The 22,970-nt window shown below is 47.5% G+C and overlaps 1 protein-coding gene across 1 annotated transcript; it reads right to left on the reverse strand.

Annotated features, from left to right (window-relative positions):
- Positions 1 to 2,015: 2,015 nt before the first annotated feature.
- SLC30A2 (solute carrier family 30 member 2) lies at positions 2,016 to 21,287 on the reverse strand. The gene is made up of 8 exons (XM_036744251.1): positions 21,220 to 21,287; positions 18,540 to 18,760; positions 18,145 to 18,291; positions 17,030 to 17,183; positions 10,567 to 10,747; positions 4,799 to 4,904; positions 2,913 to 3,047; positions 2,016 to 2,479 (listed from the first exon to the last, which is right to left on the reverse strand). The coding sequence occupies exons 1-8, from the start codon at positions 21,285 to 21,287 to the stop codon at positions 2,334 to 2,336; spliced, it is 1,158 nt and encodes a 385-aa protein (XP_036600146.1). The 3' UTR covers positions 2,016 to 2,333.
- Positions 21,288 to 22,970: the final 1,683 nt, after the last annotated feature.

The following is a 22,970-nucleotide window of genomic DNA, read 5'->3' on the forward strand; positions in this document are numbered from 1 at the left end:
AAAGTTGTAGCATAGACCAACAGCATTAGAGAAGGGGCTCAGAAGATGGTTTCAAAGCCCACTTTGGATACTGTCTGTGTGACTGAATAAGTCACAGCCTGTCTGTGCCTCCGTTTTCTCATCTGTAAAATGGAGAAGAGGCTTGCTGTACCAACCTCCTAGGATTCTGGCCAGGCTACAGTGAGATAACATAAGGAAGGTGCTCTGCAAACTTGAAAATATACTTCATCGATGCCAATGGTATGGAGAGAGCACAGGCCTAGGAGGCAGGGCCCCATGAGATTTAGTGTTTATAGACCCTGAGGAACGCTCTGGTCCCAGGCTGCCTCCGAGTGACCCTCAGCTATCTCTTACTGTGGCTGGCCCAACTCTATGGGGCCATGGTTGAGGGATAGGGGCTTTCTGGACATTAACACGAATGGGAAGGTAAATTATTATTAATTATAATAATTACATTATTATAATTAATAATAATTTGTTGTTCAGACATTCCAGTTGTGTCCCACTCTTCGTGACCCATTTGGAGTTTTCTTGGCAGACATCCTGGAGTGGTTTGCCATTTCCTTCTCCAGCTCATTTTACAGATGAGGAAACTGAGGCAAACAGTTAAGTGACTTGCCCAGGGTCACACAGCTTCATAAGTGTCTGAGGCTCGAATCTGGACTCAGGTCCTCCTGACTCCAGGTCTGGAACTCTATCCACTGTGCTACCTAGCTGCCCCTAACGATAATAATAACTAACATTTACCTGGCATGTTAAGGTTTACAAAATGTTTTCCAAATATGATGTCACTTGATCCCTACAAATATCCCTGGGACGTAGATGAGGAAACTGAGGCAGACAGAGATTAGGTGACTTGTCCGGGGGTCACACAGCTACTAAGTGTCTAAGGCCACATTTGAACTCAGGTCCTCCTGACTCCAAGCCTGGTACTCTATCCTCTGTGCCACCTGGATACTTTCCTAAAGAGGGAAGTGTGAAGAAAGGGAGGAAGGAGGAAAAACCCAGACTTCCCTTCTCAGAAGTGGCCTCCCCTCCCCAGTCAAAAGAAGTGCCAGGAAGCAGCCTCTTAGTTTGAGCCGCAGCTCTGCCCTTGGAGGCAGCAAGGCACTGCTCACTCTGAAGTCACAGGACCCGGGTTCAAAACCCGTCTCTGATGCTTCCTACTTATGAGGTTCTAGGCAAGTCCCTTCTCTGGTTCTTAGTTTCCTCACCTGTAAAATGGGTCTGTACTAGATGGCTTCTGAGGTGCCTTCCAGTTCTAGGTCTCTGAACTCACATATACTGTGCAACTTTGAGAATGTCCCTTCTTAGCTCTAGGCCCCAGGTTCTCCTGTCAATGGAAAGGGTTGGATTACCTGATCTCTCAGGTGGTCTCCTACTCTAAAACTCAAATTCAAACTAAGGGCCTATAGCTGGGGAAACAGGCATAAGAAGGCTACATGAGATGCCCTAAGAGGCTCGGAAATCAGACCTTGTGCTCCCAGTCTTGGCCTCTTTCCGTCCATCCCTCCAGGCTCCTCTAATGGGGACTTATGGGGGCGGATCGCCGAAGCCCATCATTCCCCATTAGGTCTTTCTTAATTTGTCTTTTGAGATGGAGGAAAAACAAACAGGATTATGGGAATGTTCCTAGTACAGAAAATTATGAGACACCCCTTGGACCTAGCAGCCAGAAGGTTGGAGAAGCTAGGGGCAAGCCCCTCTCTCTCCCCATTCCAACCTCAGCGCCTGGCCCTTACAGCCAAGTTCAAAGTCAAACTGTTGGTGGAAGAAAGCTTCAACTCTATTCTCTGAACATTGACTGATCTCTTTCCCTTCCCCCCTGAGGTAGGAGGAGAACCTTCCCAAGCCAACCTGGGGACACAGACAGGGCTCTGGAGATGACCTGAGGCAAAGGGTCATCAGTGTGTATATGGGGCAGGGTATCTTCACCATCAACATAAAGAGTCTGGAACATCACAAGTGGAAGAAAGAAGTCATCATATATTATAAATTATCCAGAGTCCCACCTTGGTGTTTTCAGTGGGCCGAGGGGAGCCAACCGGGAGCATTGTTGGCAGAGGTGGTCCCGAATGAGGGACTGGCTCAGCTCAGACAATAAATCCAGTGTAGTCCAAGGGCCCCAAAAGGGGGTCCAGGACATGGCTAAATTTATATATATATAAAAAGGAATGTAGGAATGGGCTGCGTCCTGGTGAGGTGCTCTGAGGATCTGAGAAAAGCATGAAACGTGCTGCCCTCTTCTTCCCCACCCCCAGTCCCATACACTTCTCATCACTGAAATTCCAGGCGGCTCTGGGATGGGTGGCAGCTCAGGGCTGGGAGGAGGCTCAGTCAGAGGGGCCTTGGCATTCCTGACAGTCTCTCATGTCCTCTGAATAATCCTCTATCTGGATGGTGGTGGTGTGGAAATGGAACATTCTCTGGAGTCGGGATCTGGCCTCCTTCAGCACAGCCTGGGCATCTGCCTCCTGGGCTAGGGAGGCATGAAAGGTAGAGAGAAGATATGTCATTTACTCTCCTTCAGCACTGGACCCTACCCCCCAAGCCCTCACATTACAGTGAGAGAGAGGTGCTTTCATCCCTATCCCTAACCATGCCCCCTTGTGGCCACATCCATGAAGCCCTAAGCCCATTCCCTGATCTGAGCTTGGGCCCTGACTCAGCTGCTGGCCCCAGTCATCATTTTCATCCCAATACCAGCCAGAGCTTTCCAGTCCTCTTCTGGGTCCCATCTTTGAACCCAGCCTCTGGCCCTGCCCCCATCTCCAGGCCTATCCTTAGCAGCATCTCAAACTCTGTCCCTCCCACTATTGCCATCCCCATCCCCCCTCATCCCTGTTCAGTCCAAACCCCACCCCTGAGTTACAGGATGAATAGCCCCAGCCCCTGGTTAGGTGGTTTCTCACCAATGGCGATGTGGACTGAGAGCACAGGCTGAGCTACCGTCAGAGCCCAGATATGCAGGCTATGTAGGGCTGCCACCCCTTCCACGGAGAGCAGAAGGTCTCTGACTGCAGTGAAATCCACCCCCTTGGGGGTTGCTGAGGACAATCAGGGAAAGAGCATGAGAGAAGACTTATTCCTCTCCTACGCACCCCCAGCTTCCTGGAATGGGGATCACAAGAGGAGGACCAGGCAGGTGTGAGAATGCATCCTTCCCACCTGACTCTCTGGGTCAAGCTGAAAGCATCTATGTCTGTGTGACTAGGAAGGAGATGCCAGTGGTTAGAGCACAATATCCCTGGGACCAATGCTCAAGGGCTGCTTCAGGACCGCCTCTCACAAATTGTCAGAGCCATGAGACCGCTGAGCCCAATTCCCTTTCCCCTCACCTTAAATATGCAGAATCTAAGGGCATTTGGGTCTTGAAGGGGATAGAGTACCAGGCCTGGAGTCAGGAAGACCCGAGTTCAAATCTGGCCTCAGACACTTACTAGCTGTGTGACCCTGGGCAAGTCATTTCACCCTGTTTGTCTCAGTTTCCTCATCTGTAAAATGAGCTGGAGAAGGAAATGGCAAACCACTCTAGTATCTCTGTCAGCCCAAATGAGGTCACAAAGACAAGGATGTGACTGAAAACAATTGAACAGGACCCATGAGGGGGAAATGATTTCCTCAAAGTTACATAGCAAGTCAAGGTATTCCTTAGTCCTATGCACTTTCCTTTCCTTTTCACTGTTTCAGTCAGTTAACTTCATTCAAAGAAAATCACTTTACTGGCAATCCATTCCCATCTCTAGGAAAACAGCTCAATGTCTGTGCCCCACTGATAGGGAGTGGGGGTGGTATGTCACCTGTAACCTAGGACGAAGGGCACTGGCCATGGAGAGAGCCCCAGGTTCTGTTCCTTGACTTTGCCTGTGACTTGCTGCCCATCTGTACAATGGGATGTGTGACCTTTGCCCTTCCTTTTCCCTGGGGGAAGGTAAAAATGAGAAAAGTCCTAGGGAGGGGGTTTCTGAAGCCAGTCTGACAAGTGTGCCCTCCTACAGCTCAGAGTAGGGGAGGAAGACTCCCACCAACAGGGAAGAGGGGTGACAGTAGGGGGTGGGAGAGACATTTCTAGTTCCAGGAATTGCCCTCGCTGGCTGGTGCTCAGCAGTACTGGGGTGGGGCCTGGGGCTTGGAAGGACAGAGCTCATACAAATTTGTAGAAAGCCCTGATGCCCACGGGCCCTTAGCTGAGAATCCCTTCTTTTTGGGTGAACACGGGCAGTACAAGGAACTCATAGAGGTTCAAGGCTAGAAGAAACCTTGGAACATAATATCAGAGCTGGAAGGAACCTTTCAGATTACAAAGTACGATTTTCTCAATGTACAGATAACGCAGCTAAGGCCCGTACCCCAGTAACACACTCCAGATCACACAGCAAATTTGTGGTAAAGCTGAGCCTCCATATGGTAGCTAGGTGGCTCAGTGGATAGAGTGCTGGGCCTGGAATCAGGAAGAGCTGAGTTCAAACGAGGCCTCAGACACTTAATAGCTGTGAGAACCCTGGGCCTTAATCCACTGGAGAAGGAAATGGCAAACTAGTATCTTTGCCAAGAAAACCCCATGGACAGTGTTGATGCTCTATGTGTGGTCCATGGGGTCACAAAGAGTTGGACATGACTGAACAGCAATGTCTCCTTATATAATGGCGGGCATCAGGAAAATCCCTAGACTGCCACACAAGGTCACTTCCCATGGGATGGGCCCCTAACTCAAAGCCATAGTGGTAGCTCCTCCATCCCCCTCACCTCCCTGTGACTTAAGGGGCCCCACTCTCTGGATTAGGGTAAAGAAGTTTACCTTCCATCAGCACGAGAACCACGTCCCTCAAGATGGTCAGAGTGGTACCCAGGACTAAGATGGAGAAGAGGAAGGTACAGATGGGGTCCACATACTTGTACTCAGGCTAGTGGGAGAAAAAAGACCATAAGTTAAAAAAGACTTCAGTGGCCACCTAGCCCAACCTCCTCACTGAGGCCTAGAGAGGAGTCACACAGAGAGTATGTGGGTTGGGATTTGAACCCAGCCCTTATGACCCCTGAACTAGAACGTTATCTTTATGCAATAGCTGAGGCTTCTGAGCTGAGACAGAAGCAAAGGCTTCACCCTTAACTAGCCGTGTAAATAAATACCTTGTCCACCAGCCTTCCCTGCCACTGAGGGACAGCCAAAAAGTGACTATTTTGAACTAGAGAGCCTTTCCACCTGCCTGGGCCCTGGCCTGGCTCACCAGGGCTAGGGAAGTGACTGACTTTCTTTGGCCGGGAGAAGAAAGGCGCTCAGGGCTTGCTTCTGCCTTCCTATCTTCCACACTTGTTTCCAAGCAATTGAAAGGATGTCCCTGGAAAGAGAAAGTTCTGTTCTGCCTCTCTTGCCCCAGGGGCTGAACTAGGAATTAGAATCATATGCCAACAGTTTTATAGCATTTTAAGGCTATCAAAGTACCCTGACAGCCACTGGCCTCCGAAGCCGGCCCTTGGAGGAGAAAGGGCTGGTTAGACCACAGCACTAGTCCTGGTCAAGATCGAGGCTTCTGGGAGGCTCATGGTAGATAGAGCATTAGGTCTGGAGTCATCCAGACCCCTGGGCAAGTCACTTAACCTATACCTGCTCTAGTTTCCTCATTTGCAAAACGGGGATGATAAGAGCACCTGCCTCCCAGGGTTGTTGTGAAGATGGTAGCTGCCTAACACAAGCTCGCTCCTTCTCTTCTTTCCTTGGAAGGTCTGCTTCCACATTGGAGCCGATTCTTTTGAGCCTGTGAGGAGCAGACTCCCAATCTGGTATAAGGGCTCCAGACGTGGAGCCAGACACCAGACGTGGAGTCACTCAGTCAACGAGCATTTATTAAGCTCCTACTTTGTTCCCGGTGCTGGGTTAAGTGCTAGGGACACCAAGGAAGAACGAAATGAGTCCCTGCCTTCAAGAAGGTTACATTCTATTGGGAGAGACAACACGCACACCCCTAGGGGTGTATATATACAAAGTTATCGTAGAGCAGGGGTTCATCAGCCTTTCTGTGGCTATTAAGGGCCTTTTGGGCAGAATGGTGAAATCTATGAACTCCTCCAAGAAATGTTTTTAAATGCACAAAATAAAATTCATAGGATTGCAAAGGAAAACAATGATATTGACACAGAGCTATCCAAATGAAAAAACAAAAGAAAACAAGTTCATGGACATCATTAGAAGGAAAGGCTCAAGGGGGTAGGGAGACTAGGAAAGTGAAACCAAGTAAACAAGCATTTATTATGAGTTTGTTATGTGCCAGGCACTGTGCCAAGCACTAGCAAGGCAAAAGACAGCCCCTGCCCCCCAGGAGCTCCCAGCCCCAATGCCCGAGACAATGTGTAAATGACTCTGCACAAACAAGCTGTGGACAAGACAAACTGGAGACAAACGAGCTGGAGAAGGCACTAGCTTAAGGAGGGATTGAAAAAGGTTCCTTTGCAGGAGGCATTTTAGCTAGGACCTGAAGGAAGCCAGGGAAGCCAGGAGGTGGAGATGAGGATTGAGGGAATTTCAGGCATGAAGGTCAGCCAATGCAAAGAGATAGAGACAGGATATGAAGCATTATGTGCAAAGTACAGTGGCTGGGTCAGTAGAGTAGACCTAGATGACTGCGCTGGAGAGAGGAGTGAGAGGCAGGAAAGCTAAAAAGGTAGCAAAGTCATAAGGAAGAACTTTCAACGCCAAACAGGACTTTTATATTTGATGCCGGAGCTAACAGGAAGCCATTGGAATTTATTGTGGAGGGTAGGATTGACATGGTTAGAGCTATACTTGAGGGAAATCATTTTGGCAGTGCTGTGGAAAATGGGCTGGAGTGGGGAGAGACTTGAGGCTGAGTGACCAACCAGGAAGCTATTTCACTAGCCCAAGTGGAAGGAGATAAGGGTACTGGAGTCAGGAAGACTCAAATCAAGCCTCAGACCCTTACTAGCTGGGCGACCCTGGGCAAGTCTCTTCACCCTGTTTGCCTCAGTTTCCTCATCTGTACAATGAACCGGAGAAGGAAATGGCAAACCATTCCAGGATCTTTGCCAAGAAAACAACAAATGAGGCATGCAGAGTCAGACATGACTGGAAATGACTAAGCCACAACTCCAATATTCCCTCCCAGAGTTGTTGTGAGGGTGTGTGGGCTGAATGAGAGGGAAGAGGATTCCATGGTTGTGGAACTGGGTAATTACTGGCAGGAGGGTGGGAAGATTGAAGGAGGGACGAGTTTGGGGGGACAGGAGAGATGATGCGTTCTATTTTCATTGTTCTGAGCGTGAAATGCCCTCTCAGCAGTCAGTGGTGAAGGACCAGAGCTTAGCACCGGATAAAGAGATCTAGGAATCATTTACATAAAAGATAATTATTAAACCCAAGGAGCTGATATGATCGCCAAGAGTACACAGAGAGAAAAGACAAGGGGGCCTAGGAAACAGCTCTGGGGCATATTCCACATTGATTGGGTATGACAGAGAGGATGATCCAGTGGTCAGACAGGTAGAAGAACCCAGAGTAGAGAACATGGCTTCCAGCCATGGTTTTTGCTACTTCTTACCTATGTGACCATGGACAAGGGGAAAGAGGAAGGAAGAGTACAAGCATTTATCTAGCACCTACTATGTGCCAGGAATTATGTGAAGTGCTTTAAAAAATATAATCAAATCATTTAATTTCTCTGGGTCTCAGTTTCTTCATCTATAAAATCAATGTATTGGATTGGATGGCCTTTGAGGCCCTTTTGGCTCTAAACCTATGTTCCTATTAGGGTAAGGACATTAAAATTCAGAGAAATCAAGTGAATTGTCCACAGTCACAAGCTGATAGCTGTCTAAAGTATAATCTGAACCAAAGTCTCCTGTCCAAACTAGTTTATGAACCCAAGTCTCCTAACCCCAGGGTAAGCATTCTTTTCACCATAGCAGCCACCACCTCGGGGATGGATGGGTGCAGGATGCTCTAGGGAGACAGATTTCAGCTTCTGATCAAAGGGAAGCATTCTATCAATTTGATCTGCCCCCAAATGGAAGGGGCTGCCTCAGGAAATATTCCTTATCACTGGAGGAAGAGGCTAGATGATCATTTGTCTATTACATTAGGTCTTGCTCTGATGTAGGTTGACCTAGGATGGTGATTTCTGGGGTCTCTCTCAAACCTGAGATTCCAGAGTTCTACAAAGAGCCCATTCCCAACCTTGATTCCCAAACACTGGCCCTCTGCATTGAACCGGCAAATTAATAAACGAATGAATAAACAGACATAATCGGTCAGTATTGGTCTGGCCACAGCCACAGTGAATGAGTCCAAGCTCTGAAAGAACAATTTTGCACACAGAGCATGATCATGGAGCCATTTGCACCTTTTCCCACTCTGAGGCACATCTTTAGGAATATTTGAAGAATCCATGATGTCATTCGTATCAGGGAGTACTGGTGGGCAGAACTTGAACCCAGGTCCCCTCATTCCTAACTCAGGGTTCCTTCCCCTCCCTCACCAGTGCCAAGCATGCCTTTGTTTCCTCGAGATCACTTTCTCAGAGTATGTACCCCTGAGAGGCCAATGTGGTGGAGGAAACAAGAATACTGGGTTTAGTCAGATTAGTCATTATTCAGGTTCAAATTTCATCTCTGTCATTTGTATGAGCTCTGTCACCCTGGAAAAGTCAAGTCACCTTCCTGATCCTCTACAGCTGCTAGGCTCTCCCCACTCCCCTAGACCCATTAATTCATCATACAGACACACACTTTATACACACATATACATAATATATACTGCCGATGCTTCCTTAGATATTTGTTCTATACATGTCTATGTATATACTTACATATGTCGTCCCCCTCCTATAGAACATAAGCTTCTTGAGGGCAGGAACTGTTTCATTTTTGCCTTTCTATCAGCACCTCGGACAGTGCCCGGCACACAGCCGACTTTAAGAACTGCTCATTGAGCCCACGGATTGCTATTTTTCAAGCAATTTCCCAGGACTTATTTATTGGGTGTGAACTGCAGACCTACTCACTACAGCACACTGCCTCTATTTTGGGTCATACACACTGAGGAAATGACTTTGAGGGGGAAAAAGGTAGTTGGCACAGAATGTCAGGAACAATGGAAGAGGGGGAAAAGCCTCTGGATTAGGAGTTAGGAAACCAGGGTTTGAATGCTGGCTTTACTATTTACTAGCTGTGTGACCTTGGACAGATCACTTCTGCCCTCTCTGGGCCCTGCTTTTCTCAATTCAGCTCAACAAATGTTCAGTTCTTACTATGTGTGAGGCACTGTGCTGAGCTCTAGAGAAAGAGCCCTTACCATCAAGGAGCTTATCTTCTATTGCATAATAGAGAATACGACCTATTCATAGGTGAGCATAACGAAAGGTACAGAGTCATAGGATAAAAAGGAGATCTAAAGTTCTCTTGGGGCAGCTAGGTGACCCAGCGGATAGACTGCCAAGCCTGGAGTCACAAAGCATTCACTTTCCTAAATTCAAATCTGACCTCAGACACTTTCCAGCTGTGTGACCCCAGGTAAGTCACTTAACCCTGTTTGCCTCAGTTTCCTCATCTGTAGAATGAGCTTCAGAAGGAAACGGCAAACCACTCCAGTGTCTTTGCAAAGAAAACCTCAAATGGGGTCATGAAGAGTTGGACATGACTGAAAACTGACCAACAAAAAAGTGCTCTTGGAAAAGAAAATAGAGGGAAATTATTCATAGTAATTGCCATTTATAGAGCACTTTAAACTTTGCAAAGCACTTTATAAACATCATCTAAGACTCACCACAATCCCGGAAGGTTTTATGCCCATTTTACAGATGAGAAAATTGAGGTTCAAAGAGGTTAGGTGATTTGCCCAGGGTCACACAGCTATTATGTATTCAAGACAGCATTGGAATTCAGGTCTTGCTCTGTCCAAGTCCAGTACTCTGTTTGTTATTGAGAAACAGAGAAGGCTTCATGGAGGTTGTTTCCACTAAGCTAAGCCTTAAAGGAAGATTAGGATCCTGCAAGGCAAAGATGGAAAAATCTTTCTGAAGCTCTACAAACTTATGGTCATGGACTAGATGGTTTGTAAGGTCCCCTCTTGCCCTAATATTGTATGGCTATGTTTATGATTTGAAAATTATCTGACCTTCAGCAAGTCACTTCCCTCTCTCTGGGTACAGCATGCCCACCATGGGCATCATCTATGTAGGCTCTGCCCCAATTCACTCCTTTCCAGAAGTCACTGGCCTCCCTCAGGGCAGGGTCTTAGCTCTAAGTTTCTGGAGCTGAGAAATGACATTGTATTAGGAGACCCATCCATCCATCAGCTCTTCTCAAAGTCTTACCACTGAGAAGGTTTTCCCTGCCCAGGATCTTATTTGACCTGGCCTGCCCACATCCCTAAGAGGAAGACAGGGCAGTTATTATGATACACATTTTATGGAACAAGAAACTAAGTCCAGAGAGGTTAGGAAATGTGGTTAGGTTTACAACTAGTTAAGTGGTGGAACTGAAGCTTGTACCTACATCTTCTATTTTCAGCTCAGACAAGGCATCCATTCCCACATTGAGCTTATAACCCCTTACCTTGTAGTAGAGAATGTAGGCGGCCACTAGGACACCCAGACTCTGCAGTAGATCCCCAACCACATGGATAAAGGCTGCCCGGACACTGGGGTTCTGCTCCTCCTGCTTTGAATTGGTCCCATGACTGTGTCCATGGCTATGCCCATGGCCATGGCCAGACTGGTGAAGAGTAAACCCCATTCTAGCAAAGAGAAGAGAGAATCAGGCAGAGTCCTGAGCACCAGCACTAGCCTCTCTATCTTCAGAATTGTCTTATGACCCCCTAACCTCTGCAGGAACCCCTGGGAAAGGCAGGGTGGGCACTTTAGGGGGTCATGGCTCAATGCCCAATTAAGTGACTATTCTCAGCATGGCCTGTATCAGACGAGATCTGGAGAGCCAATTCAATAGGTTGGTAGCACAAAGAAAGTACCAGGTTCACTGCTCCCACAATTCTCTGCTCTGCCACCAGGAATTTCACTTTCAGGGAATCCTAGAATCAAAGAATTCTAGAATTTAACCAGCATAAATGGAATGGGAAATTTAGATGTTGAAGAGAAAGAGGGAAGATGCCTATGTTTGTTCTCTGTCGATAGAACTGTAAATTGATTTAAACATGTCAGAAAACAATTTGAAATTATACAAGGAAAGTTACTGAATTGTTCATATTCTTTGATCCAGAAATTCCTTTCCTGGGACTGGATTCCATCCCCCACCCTTCAACCCCCCCCACCCCAAGGAGGTCATGACCAAGAGAAGCATTATTTTGGATAATAAAAAGCTACCAATGAAATATAGTTCTAAGAATTGGGGAACAGTTGGGACAGACTGTGGTAGATGAGGTTTATTGTGAATATAATTACATCATAAAGAATGATGACTGAAGAATTTAGAATAATGTAGGAAGACTTGCATGAAGCAATGCAGAGGGAAGAAGAGCCAGATGACCAACATATACAATGGCTCCAGCAACGTCAATAAAGACATCTTTGAAACACAGCTGAACGCAGGTCAGCTACAAAGAGCAATGTTGGCATGATATCATTAAAGTTAAAGGGCACATTAACTTCCTTTCTGTTGACAATCAGCAAACTATAAAAGTGAAAAGTGACACAAACTAGCAGTTGCAATCAGGATGTACTGCTTAACTCTTTGGGGGGGAATGTGCTTTACTGGAGGACATGATGATGGTGTAGCATTTGGATACTGGTTAAGAAAGAGCAAAATGTATCCATTTAAAAAAAAATAGAGAAAGGGAGAGGGAAGGAGGGAGGAAAAGAAGGAAGTGAGAGAGGAGAGAAAGTGAAGGGGGAAAGAGAACAGGGGAGAGAGGGGAGGAGAGTAGAGGAGGATGGGGATGGAGAGGAAGAGAAAAAGGGAGAGTCAGAGGCACACACAGAGAATCAGACCCTGTTCCAGGGCAGGAACTACTCTGTTTTTCCTCTTTGTATTCCTAGCACATAGCACAGTGTGGATACTTGACACCGAATTGGTGAATCTTAGTTTTTCATCAAATCACTCATAAAACCTTAGAGCTGGGGGCAGAGCCAAGATGGCGGCTGGAAAGCAGGGACTTGCGTGAGCTCCTACCCAGGTCCCTCCAAACACCTATAAAAAATGGCTCTGAACAAATTCTAGAACTGCAGAACCCACTAAAAAGCAGAGGGAAGCAGGGCTCCAGCCCAGGACAGCCTAGATGGTTGTGGGGTAAGGTCTATTGCATGGACCTGGGAGTGGAGCAGAGCCCAGCGTGGGCCGCACGGACCAACCAGACCGGGAGCTGGGTGAAACAGGCCCTAGGACCCTGAATCAGTGAGCTGTGGCAGTTACCAGACTTCTCAACCCACAAACACCAAAGACAACAGAGAAGGTTAGTGGGAAAAGCTGCTGGGACAGAGTGAAAAGAGTTCTGGTTCAGCCAACGACGGGGAGGGAGGCAAGCAGAGGTGGTGCAGCTACAGAACTACAGCTGCATTTGCCTCCAGCCCCAGGCCCACCTGGTGGGAGGAATTAAGTGGTGGATCTGAGCAGGAGTGCAGAGTCAGCTTAGATCTGAGTCGTGGTCCGGGTTGGCGGTTCTTGGGAGAGGAGTAGCACTGGTGTGGCAGAGTTTGCTGTGTAGCTCTGAAAACAACAGCGCAACCCCTCAAGCTTAGGAAAAAGTACTCTATACTCTACAAGCAGTCATATCCTGACGAAAAACTCAAGGGTCAAGTAAGTTGGCTGGGAACATGGTCAGGCAGCGAAAACGCACCCAGATTCAGTCTCAGACTTTGGAATCTTTCTTTGGTGACAAAGAAGACCAAAATATACAGCCAGAAGAAGTCAACAAAGTCAAAGAGCCTACATGAAAAGCCTCCAAGAAAAACATGAACTGGTCTCAGGCCATGGAAGAGCTCAAAAAGAATTTGGAAAAACAAGTTAGAGAAGTAGAAGAAAAATTGGGAAGAGAAATGAAAGTGATGTGAGAAAACCACGAAAAACAAGTCAATGACTGTCTAAAGGAGACCCAAAAAAAATACTGAAGAAAACAATACCTTAAAAAATAGATTAACTCAAATGGCAAAAGAGATCCAAAAAGCCAATAAGGAGAAGAATGCCTTGAAAGGCACAATTAGCCAAATGGAAAAAGAGGTCCAAAAGACCACTGAAGAAAATACTACCTTAAAATTTAGATTGGAACAAGTGGAAGCTAGTGACTTTAGGAGAAATCAAGATATTATAAAACAGAACTAAAGGAATGAAAAAGTGGAAGACAATGTGAAATATCTCTTTGGGAAAACCACTGACCTGGAAAATAGATCCAGGAGAGATAATTTAAAAATTAGTGGACTACCTGGAAGCCATGATCAAAAAAAGAGCCTAGATATCATCTTTCAAGAAATTATCAAGGAGAACTGCCTTGATATTCTAGAGCCAGAGGGTAAAATAGAAATTGTAAGAATCCACTGATCGCCTCCTGAAAAAGATCCCAAAAAGAAAACTCCTAGGAATATTGTCACCAAATTCCAGAGCTCCCAGATCAAGGAGAATACTGCAAGCAGCCAGAAAGAAACAATTTGAGTATTGTGGAAACACAATAACACAAGATCTAGCAGCTTCTATATTGAGGGATCGAAGGGCTTGGAATATGATATTCTGGAGGTCAATGGAGCTAGCATTAAAACCAAGAATCACCTACCCAGCAAAACTGAGTATCATGCTCCAAGGCAAAATATGGATTTTCAATAAAATAGAGAATTTTCAAGTTTTTTTTCAGTGAAAAGACCAGAGCTGAATAGAAAATTTGACTTTCAAACACAAGAATCAAGAGAAGCATGAAAAGGTAAACAAGAAAGAGAAATCATAAGGGACTTACTAAAGTTGGACTGTTTTGTTTACATTCCTACATGGAAAGATGATATGTATAATTCATGAGACCTCAGTATTAGGGTAGCTGAAGGGAATATACATATATAGAGAGACAGAGGGCACAGGGTGAGTTGAATATGAAGGGATGATATCTAAAAAAAAAAAAATCAAATTAAGGGATGAGAGAGGGATATATTGAGAGAGAGAGAAAGGGAGAGATAGAATGGGGTAAATTATCTCACATAAAACTGGCAAGAAAAAAGCAGTTCTGTAGGAAGGGAAGAGGGGGCAGGTGAGGGAGAATGAGTGAATCTTGCTCTCATTGGAACTGACCTGAGGAGGGAATAACATACACACTCGATTGGGTATCTTACCTCACAGGAAAGAAAGAGGAAGGAGATAAAAAAGGTGGGATGATAGAAGGGAAGGCAGATGGGAGGAGGTAATCAAAAACAAACACTTTTGAAAAGGGACAGGGTCAAGGGAGAAAACTGAAAAAAGGGGGATAGGATAGGAAGGAGCAAAATATAGTTAGTCTTTCACAACATGAGTATTGTGGAAGGGTTTTACATAATGATACACATGTGGCCTATGTGGAATTGCTTGCCTTCTTAGGGAGGGTGGGTGGGGAGGAAGATGGGAGAGAATTTGGAACTCAAAGTTTTAAAAACAGATGTTCAAAAAAAAAATCTTTTGCATGCAACTAGGAAATAAGATATACAGGCAATGGGGTATAGAAACCTATCTTGCCCTACAAGAAAGTAAGGGAAAAGGGGACAGGGGGAGTGGGGTGACAGAAGGGAGGGCTGACTGGGGAACGGGGCAACCAGAATATATGCCATCTTGGAGTGGGGGGGGGGTGGGTAGAAATGGGGAGAAAATTTGTAATTCAAACTCTTGTGAAAATCAATGCTGAAAACTAAAAATATTAAATAAATGATCTCCCTCCCCCCCAAAAAAAAAACCCTTAGAGGTGGAATAATAACAAATAGCTGGCTAGAGCTTTAAGATCTGCAAAGCACTTTCCATTGAGTATCTCATTCCATTCTCACAGCAACCCTGGGATCTGGGAGCGATTTTCATCTCCGTCGACTTACCCCAGGTAATACAGCTGTGTAAGTGTCTGAGGCAGGGTTTGAATTCAGTCTCCCTAACTCCAAGGCTAGCCCTCTATCTCCCAGGGGTTGAGACCACAGGTGGTCTTCTAGGTCAGGGCTGTCCAAAATACGGCCTGCAGTGCGATTTTATGCCACTCACCTGTGGGTTTTAATTTTCACAAGTGAAAAAAATAAAATAATAATTTGCATGGAGTGCATATTAGATTTTTTAATTCCATCACTAATAAATAACTTCCTTCGGTGTTTTTAAGCAGTATTACGGATGGAACATATCGCACAGAATTTTCAAAGGATCTGTGGGATGCGTTCCATCTGTACGATGCAGACTAGTCAGTATGCACCTACCTTGATACTGTTGTGTTGTTGCTTTGTCATTTTGTGTTTGCTTTCATGCTTCGTGCCTTCACCTGTTGTATTGATGATGTGCGTTTCCCCACTCTTTGTTAATGTACTGTATTTTTTATTCTGGGTGCGGCCCTCGAATAATTATTTTAATGCGGCCGAAGATAACCCTAAGGTTGGACAGCCCTGTTCTAGGTCCTTCTCTTCATAGGGAAGTAGATTGACACATCATTTCCAGAAGTAATGGCAGTTTTGATTTGATTATGGTTCTAAAACTGGAAAGGGGCATGGCAGCGCATATGTGTAGTATCAAGGCGGCAAGTGGATGTGGCCTTTTGACTGAGTCCAAGTTTTATAGAACAAATCCTTTTATTAAGGGGATTTGTTACATGAAGTTGTAGGCCATCCAACTGGAAGAGGTCTTAGGGACCAATCGGCTCATTTTATGGAGGAGGAAACTGAGGCAAGATTGGGGAAAATTATTTGAGCAAGGTCACAGTTGAGTCAGTGGAACCCAGGTCTCCTGACTATTGGTGTCTACTTCTGTCTGCTTTCTACCAAGTGTGGGATGGCAAGAATCATTCCTTACGGAAGCAGTATTTTCTCCCTCAGCACAGCAGGTATTAATGTTTGTTGAAGGAATGAGATCAGTTTTATGCAACCCAGTTCAGAGCAAGTAAGGTATATGTAAAGAGCTTTGTAAACCTTAAAGCTTTATATAAATGTGAGCTATTGCTATTATTATTAAATATTTATTATTATAAATTTATTATTAAAAATTCAGGATTAGATTCCCTTTTTCGAGGCAATTGGGGTTAAGTGACTTGTCTAGGGTCACACAGCTAGTAAGTCTGAGGCTGGATTTGAACTCAGGTCCTCCTGACTCTAGGGCCAGTGTTCTATCCATTATACCATCTGCCCAGGATTAGATTCTTAAAAATATTCAGACATTAAGAAAAATAAATTCTTGTCTCATAGCCTAAAAAACAGACTAGACCTAGAGCTGGAAGGAGCCTCAAAGATTATCTAATCCAACCACCTCATTTTACAATTGAAGCAACTGAGGCTCATGGAATGGGCATGACATGCCCACAGTCACACAGCTGTAAGTGGCAGAGGTGGGGCTGGGAGTCAAAGCCTCTGCCTTCAGATCCAGGGCTCTCTCCATTGTAACACATCATCTCCCCAGACAGGATGCTCTTCCTCCCTGGAGCTGGCTAAGACCACTAACTGTCTGGCTTCCTGCTAAGTGTTCCAGGGGGCCCTTTGGGAAAGGGCTGCTGGCTAGAAGTATAGGGATGGACCTAGAGAAGGTGGGTCCTGCCTGAAATATATTCCCTGCACTTTAACTAAGGGTAGAATTCTCCAGTGGTCCCAGGTTATGAACTGGGGTCTATAAGAAAGGAACAAATCCCAGGAAAGGGAAGGTTCACAGTCAGATGCAGAGGGGTATGGAGATGAAAGTCACTCCAGGATGGAAAGTCCAGAGTTCACAGGTAAGGCTTGGCCCATTTTTCCTAGAAAGCTCCAGCACACATAAAATGGGTGGAATCTGTTTTTTCGACAATGTGATCAAATTCCCCCTTCTATTCTCCCTCCCAGGGAAGTAGGTATCAGTGACTGATGGATTGACTGGATGGAGAGGGTGGTGGAGTGGCAGGTCCCAGACTTACATGATATTCACTGCCACAGCACAGCCTGAAGTGATCAGCATAGCCCCACCTTCAATCTCATAGTCTCCAGAGACTAGACGCTGCACAGCCAGGTATACTAGGACTCCAGTCACCACCCAGATGGACAGCACTGACAGTAGTGCCCCCAAGATCTCTGAAAAGCAGACCCCATCCCAAACACTGACAATTAGTGAACAGTTGGGAGTAGGGAACAGGGTCCTTTAAAACAGAATGAAGACAGTTGAAAATGGGGCCCACTGGCTAAGACTAAGCACCAGACATGAGCCGCCATCGTCTTGCACTGCTTACAGATGATACATAAAATTATTAGTGATAGGAGGGACTTTAAAACTTATTAAAATTAAATGGCCTTCTGAGATTAAAATACAGAATCTCAAAACTGAAAGGATTCACAATCTAGAATGTTAGAACATGAATATAGAGAACGTTAGAACATAGAATGTTAGAGCTAGAAGGGTTCTTGACTATCTTCTTGTCCAACTGCATCATTTTATAGATGGGGAGACTGACACTTTATTAAGTCACATCCACTGTGGGAGCTGGTGAATTTATGTACCCACTAAGGAAGGATACTTGGAGGGGGGGCACAGCAGCTCCCCAAGGGATCAAACCCAAAACACATCAGTAAGTCTCTGAGCCACTTCCCTACCTGGCTTTGAACAGTCCACCCTGCTACTTCCCCTCAAATATGCAGAAACATAAGTTAAACTTATATTCATTTGGTCTTGTTGGTCACTGTGCCTCCTGACAGGGGAGTTCATCGTCCTTGTCAGACGAGACTCCCGGAGGGTAAAGGTCAGGTCTGTTATTTGATGATGAATGATTCACTCCCCCTTACTAGGCTTCAGCTCTGACACTCTCTTTTTTGAGGTGACTTCCAGCTCTGACCTTCTCTGTTCCAAGACCTCTCCCAGCTCTGACAGTCTATGTTCTAATGCTCCTTATTCTAACTATACTGTTCTATGCCTCTGTGATTCCTTACTTCCTCTGGGTCCCATTCATACCCCTCTGGACTCAGCACAAAGTTCAGCCCACTGGGAGTGCCCTGGGGGTGGATAGGCTAACCAGTGCTAAAGCCCCAACTAAAGCCTCACCTGCTCGATGCCAGCCAAAGCTCATAGTCTTGGTCGCTGGCCGGGAGGACATCCAGAGAGAGAAGAGGCTGATGAGCATGCTGGCAAAGTCAGTAAGCAGGTGAGCTGCATCTGTCATGACAGCCAAGCTGTGGGCCAGGTAACCCCCTGCAGGACCAAAGGAATGGGGGTTGAGGAGACCCTTGGTTGGGCCTGAATGTCTAGAAGCTTTGATCTGTTCCTCCCTTCCTGTCACTAGTGAGGGTAGCTCCTTGCCAAGCTGGCTAACATGGGGCTCCAGTGAAATCCAGTGTGATGGACTGTCTACCTACTAGGGTTATTTCCCCCCTCCCTACTGCTTTCTTCCATCAGCACAGATGGCAAAACCTGCCCAAGAAGCCCACTTTGTTCCTTACCCACAACTTCTCCGATTATGAAGACAAGGCAGATGATGGATGCTACATACAACTGTCGCCGGGCCCTCTCCTTCTGACAGTTATAAGGCTCACTGAGGCCCTGCTGAGCATGGCAGTGCTGATTGCTCTGGGAGTCGAGTCCAATGGCCTGCAGATCCACACCAGGCTCAGGCAAGGGAGTTGGGCTGGCCCCATTCTGCCAAGGAGCTCCAGAGTATGACCTGGGTAGAGAATAAGGGCCCCATCCTATTCCATCCCCAAGGGTTGGAATGCTTGGAATGAATGGATGAATGAGCAACTGTTAAAACACTTACTATGTGCATACTGGGTTCATTATTAGAGATACACATGGTAAAGCAGAGACAGTCTCCGTTTTTAAAGGGCTCACATTCTAAGTGGAGTGGGGAGACAATATGTATAAGGGGAGGAGAGGTCACAAACTGGCAGTGTGGGAAGGATTGATCCTCTAGTTCAAAGAAGGAAGTCAAGGCAAAGAGAGGGGAAGAAACAGAATCCAGGTCCCTGTTGTGCTACCCATCACCATCTAGATAATCCTGTGAAGACAAGTCTTGGCCCCTGTCTTGGCCCTTAGTTTTACTCCTTTGGAAAATGAGAGAGAGAAGATGGGAGAGAGAATGTTAGATGGTCTCTAAAATCTTTTCAGACTTTGACATTCTGCATTTTTAGGGTCAGTCAAAGGCTGAAATTTATGGTTCTGGGATTCTATGATTGTGCCTGAGGGGGTGGGGCAGGGGGAGAAGGGGGACTAACAGGCCGGTCTTCCTCCATTGGGGTGAATGTAGGCGAGTATGGTGCCCTTCCTCCCCACAGGCTTCTGCCCCAAGAGAAGGAGCCCTCAGGGGATGAGGCCACTGCTGCAATCTCCCACCCCCCACCCCACCGGAAAGGGAAAGGGCCGGCAGATTAAAGTTGTTCTCCCCCAGCCTTCTCCTTACCGCCCCCCCACCCTCACCCCGGACATCTGGTGACTTGAAGGCAGAGCTGACAGCGGCACTGAAGCGGGGAAGCATGAGTGCAGATAGGGGGTGGAGCTCCTGCCACCTCCCGCTCATCCTTAGTTGGGGGAGTGAAGGAGATGGTGTAGCATCTACATCCTGTCTTCCCTCACTCCTTCTCACCCTTCCTTCTCACCTTTGCGCTCGCTCGTACTCTCTCCGTCTCCGTCTCTGTCTCTCCTTCCCCGCCCCCTCCCACCCCCAGCCCTTCCCAAACTTGCCCAGCACGCTTTTTCCAGCCGCCCCTGGAAGTTTTTGTCACTTTATCTCTTAGTGAGAGGCCCGCGCCTACACCACGGGAAAAACCAGGGGGTGCGTGCGGCTGGTGCAGCGCAGACCTCCCCTAACCAGTGACACCCGACACCAGCTGAAAAGCCGTGGCTGTAGATCAGCTGAGGACCAAGAGGCGGGACAGGGCAGGACGAGATGCAGCTGGAGGAGAGGTGGGGTGAGTGCGTCCTGCCCCCCGCCTCCCCCTCCACCCCGGGCGCGCCTCTGCTCCTGATTTACCGGGCTCCAGGTTTGACGTCCAACAGGTACCGCTTCTCCATGGGCTCCTTGCGTCCTAGGCGCCCCACTCGTGCCCCCTAGAAGCCCCACTCGGGAAGTTCGTCGTGCGCGTGCGTGCCCCTGGCCCCCCAGGCCGGATCCCGAGTGGACCAGTTCGCGCAGGACGTTCCTCCTGCCTCAACAGCCGCCTCCCGCTTCCCGCGCCCGCTCTGCTTTATCCCCGGCGGGCTACTGCTCGTGAAACCTCTGCAGCCGGCGGCGCGTCGTGTGCAAAGACCCGCGGGGTGGGAGGGGTGTGTAGGGTGGGGTAGGGGACGTGAGGTGTAGGGGGACCGGCTGCAAAGAGCGCCTTGACCGCCCCTGGCCCGCCGTGTGCACTCCTCTAGGGTCAGTACCTGCAGCCCGGGACGCAGTAGGGAGGGGAGGGGGTATGGGTTGTGGGGGTGGGGAAGGGATCCATCGTCTCCCGCCTTCACCTAACTCAGAGTGGTCTCCAAAGAGGCGTAGAGAGAGAGACAGCAAGAAGCACGGGCGTAGGAAAGGTTGGCCCAGGTGCCTAGAGGGGAGGGGGCAGGGAAAGTCTGGTGGGGCACGAGAGAAGGAGTAGGGAGTTCCAGCGCCCCAGGGCTCTAGGGACTCCCTGGGGGCAGGCCTGAGAAAGGAGTGGAACAGTTCTGACCAGAAGCCTTGAGAGAACTGAGCGACCCCTGCCCAAAGCAGGTCCAGATAAACTAGTGCTACCTTTCCTCCACCCTAGGTGAGTTCACTAAAAAAGTACATTGAGGTTGGGTTTGTTTTTTTTTCTTTAGGACTCAGATTTTCAGTTCCTCTAAAGTCTCAGGCTCGGGGAAGGTGGAGTCCCTGAGAGTGGGGGCCCATGTCACCCCCATCAGATAAGGACAGGAGCTGAGCTCCTTGATCAGATCAATTGCTCCCACCCCTCCCGAATCATACCTGGGAACTGTGTCTTCTGTTCTCTGTACCTAGCCTCCTATCCTGTATCCACCTCCTGGGACAGAATCTTATTCCCCAGAGGGCATTAAATACAGAAAGGGTAGGACTGGCTTAGCAGCCTAGGCATCTGCTTTGGGGGTGGGAACACCTTCCTTCAGTGCCCCTTGTGGGAATCTTAAACCGCAGATGTTATCTCCTACCTCTTAGTAAGTTCATCAGGCACAGGGCCTAAAGAAGGGACCACGTCAGGCCCTCCGCCGCAGTCCATGAGTTCCGTGGAAGTGAGCTTATGGGGGAGTTAGGTGTAGGAGAGGCAGGCTGGGGAAAAAACATTGCAAGGATGTGCAGAACTGGGAGTGTCGGGACCCAGCTGGGGAGCTCAGCCAGCCTGGCCACAAACACTTGAGGCCAAGCCCCGTGAGCCAAATGCTCTGGAGAGCACGAGAGAAAAAAGCTATAGTCTTGCTCCACTAGGAGCTTCCAATCCAGTGGACTGAGCTTCTTTTCAGCTCGAGCCTGGCCCATTTGGAACACATGTTCCTTAGGAGGTGGGGTTGGAAAAGGATAAGGTGCTGATGGTCTGGGTGGCTATGGGGTAATACCCTCCTGCTCAGCATGGAAAGGACCCCAGGGCCCTCACCCTACCACGGTCTACTTGGACTTTCAGGAAGCAGCCTCAGTCCACTGGCATCTTCCTGTCATCCACCATTTGAGACCACCAACAGGTAGGTAGGGCAGCAGTGGGGTAGGGGAAGGGGTGCAGGCCTGTGATCCACACAACTACCTCGGGTAGTTCTCTGCTTTCTCTTTCTTCTCTCCCAACTTTCCCTCTCTCTTCCAGATATATAATAGAAGCTTGAATGATTCTATACTCTCAGGGTTTCTGACCAATACTGAAGAGGGTTTGCGGTGAGGGGTGCTCAACACCCCAAAGTACCGACACACCGGGTCCTGCGGAAAGAATTCGACTCAAGCTTTCTCAGCCAAGGGAAAAGATAAAGTTTATTAAGAGTTAGCCAAATAGGCCTACCCCAAGAGATCCCACCCCTTGCGACACCTGTAAGGAAAGCGGGCCAGTTCAATCTGAGCTAGATTGGATCTGACCAACCTCATGGAGGCAAGATGGAGATTATATACACAAAGATTGTGGGAGGGATTGAGGGGTGGTCTGGGGTGATGGAAATGACAGACAATAAGAGGCTAGGGTAACCGAGCTAGGGTATAGATATTTTAATCAGGATTAAGGATGGGAAACAGGATTAAGGGTGGGAAACAGCTGGACAATAGAGGACTGGGCAAGGTAGGCATTTGGGCTTAATGGTTATAGCCTCAGGCCAAGGCCAGGTCGAGTGGGAGGATCAAGGTAGGCATTTAGGCCTAATGGTTATAGCCTCAGGCCAAGGCCAGATCAAGTGGGAAAATTCAAGGAGAGTTCAAGGGGTTCCCAGAGACTGTGCCCTCATCAATACCAGATGACATGTGACTATTTGGAAGATTCCTTTAAATCGCTCACTACCTTGAATCTATACTATGCCATGCAGTGTGAGAGTGATAGGATGTGGAGTCAGGAGAAACCTGGGTTCCAATTCTGCCCCATACACTCACAAAAAGGCAAGTTCCTTTAATGTTCTCTGAACCTGCTAAGTGGCGAAGTAGATAGAAGGCCAGGCCTGGAGTCAAGAAAACCTGAGTTTAAATCCAGCCTCAGAACTAGCTGTGTGAACCTGGGCAAGTCACTTAATCCTGCATGCCTCAGTTTCCTCATCTGGAAAATGAGCTGGAGAAGGAAATGGCAAACCACTCCAGTATCTTTGCCAAGAAAACCCTGAACGGCGTCATGAGGAGTTGGACTTAACTGAACAGCAACACAAAAGGAGGACAGTGATCCATGTGGTATCTAGGCATAAGAATCTTTCCCACAACAGCATGGGGTGCTATTTATTAATTCTAT

This window comes from Trichosurus vulpecula, chromosome 2 (genome assembly GCF_011100635.1).
Source record: "Trichosurus vulpecula isolate mTriVul1 chromosome 2, mTriVul1.pri, whole genome shotgun sequence".
NCBI lineage: Eukaryota > Metazoa > Chordata > Mammalia > Diprotodontia > Phalangeridae > Trichosurus > Trichosurus vulpecula.

Excerpts from the sequence above, each read along its gene's own strand:
- SLC30A2 (XM_036744251.1), bottom strand. The coding sequence starts at position 21,287 with ATGGACTGCGGCGGAGGGCCTGACGTGGTCCCTTCTTTAGGCCCTGTG. Across the intron at positions 10,748-17,029 it reads GCTGTGGCAGTGAATATCAT|AATGGGGTTTACTCTTCACC; the intron begins GTAAGTCTGGGA and ends TCTCTTTGCTAG. Across the intron at positions 2,480-2,912 it reads CTCAGTCCACATCGCCATTG|CCCAGGAGGCAGATGCCCAG; the intron begins GTGAGAAACCAC and ends ATGCCTCCCTAG.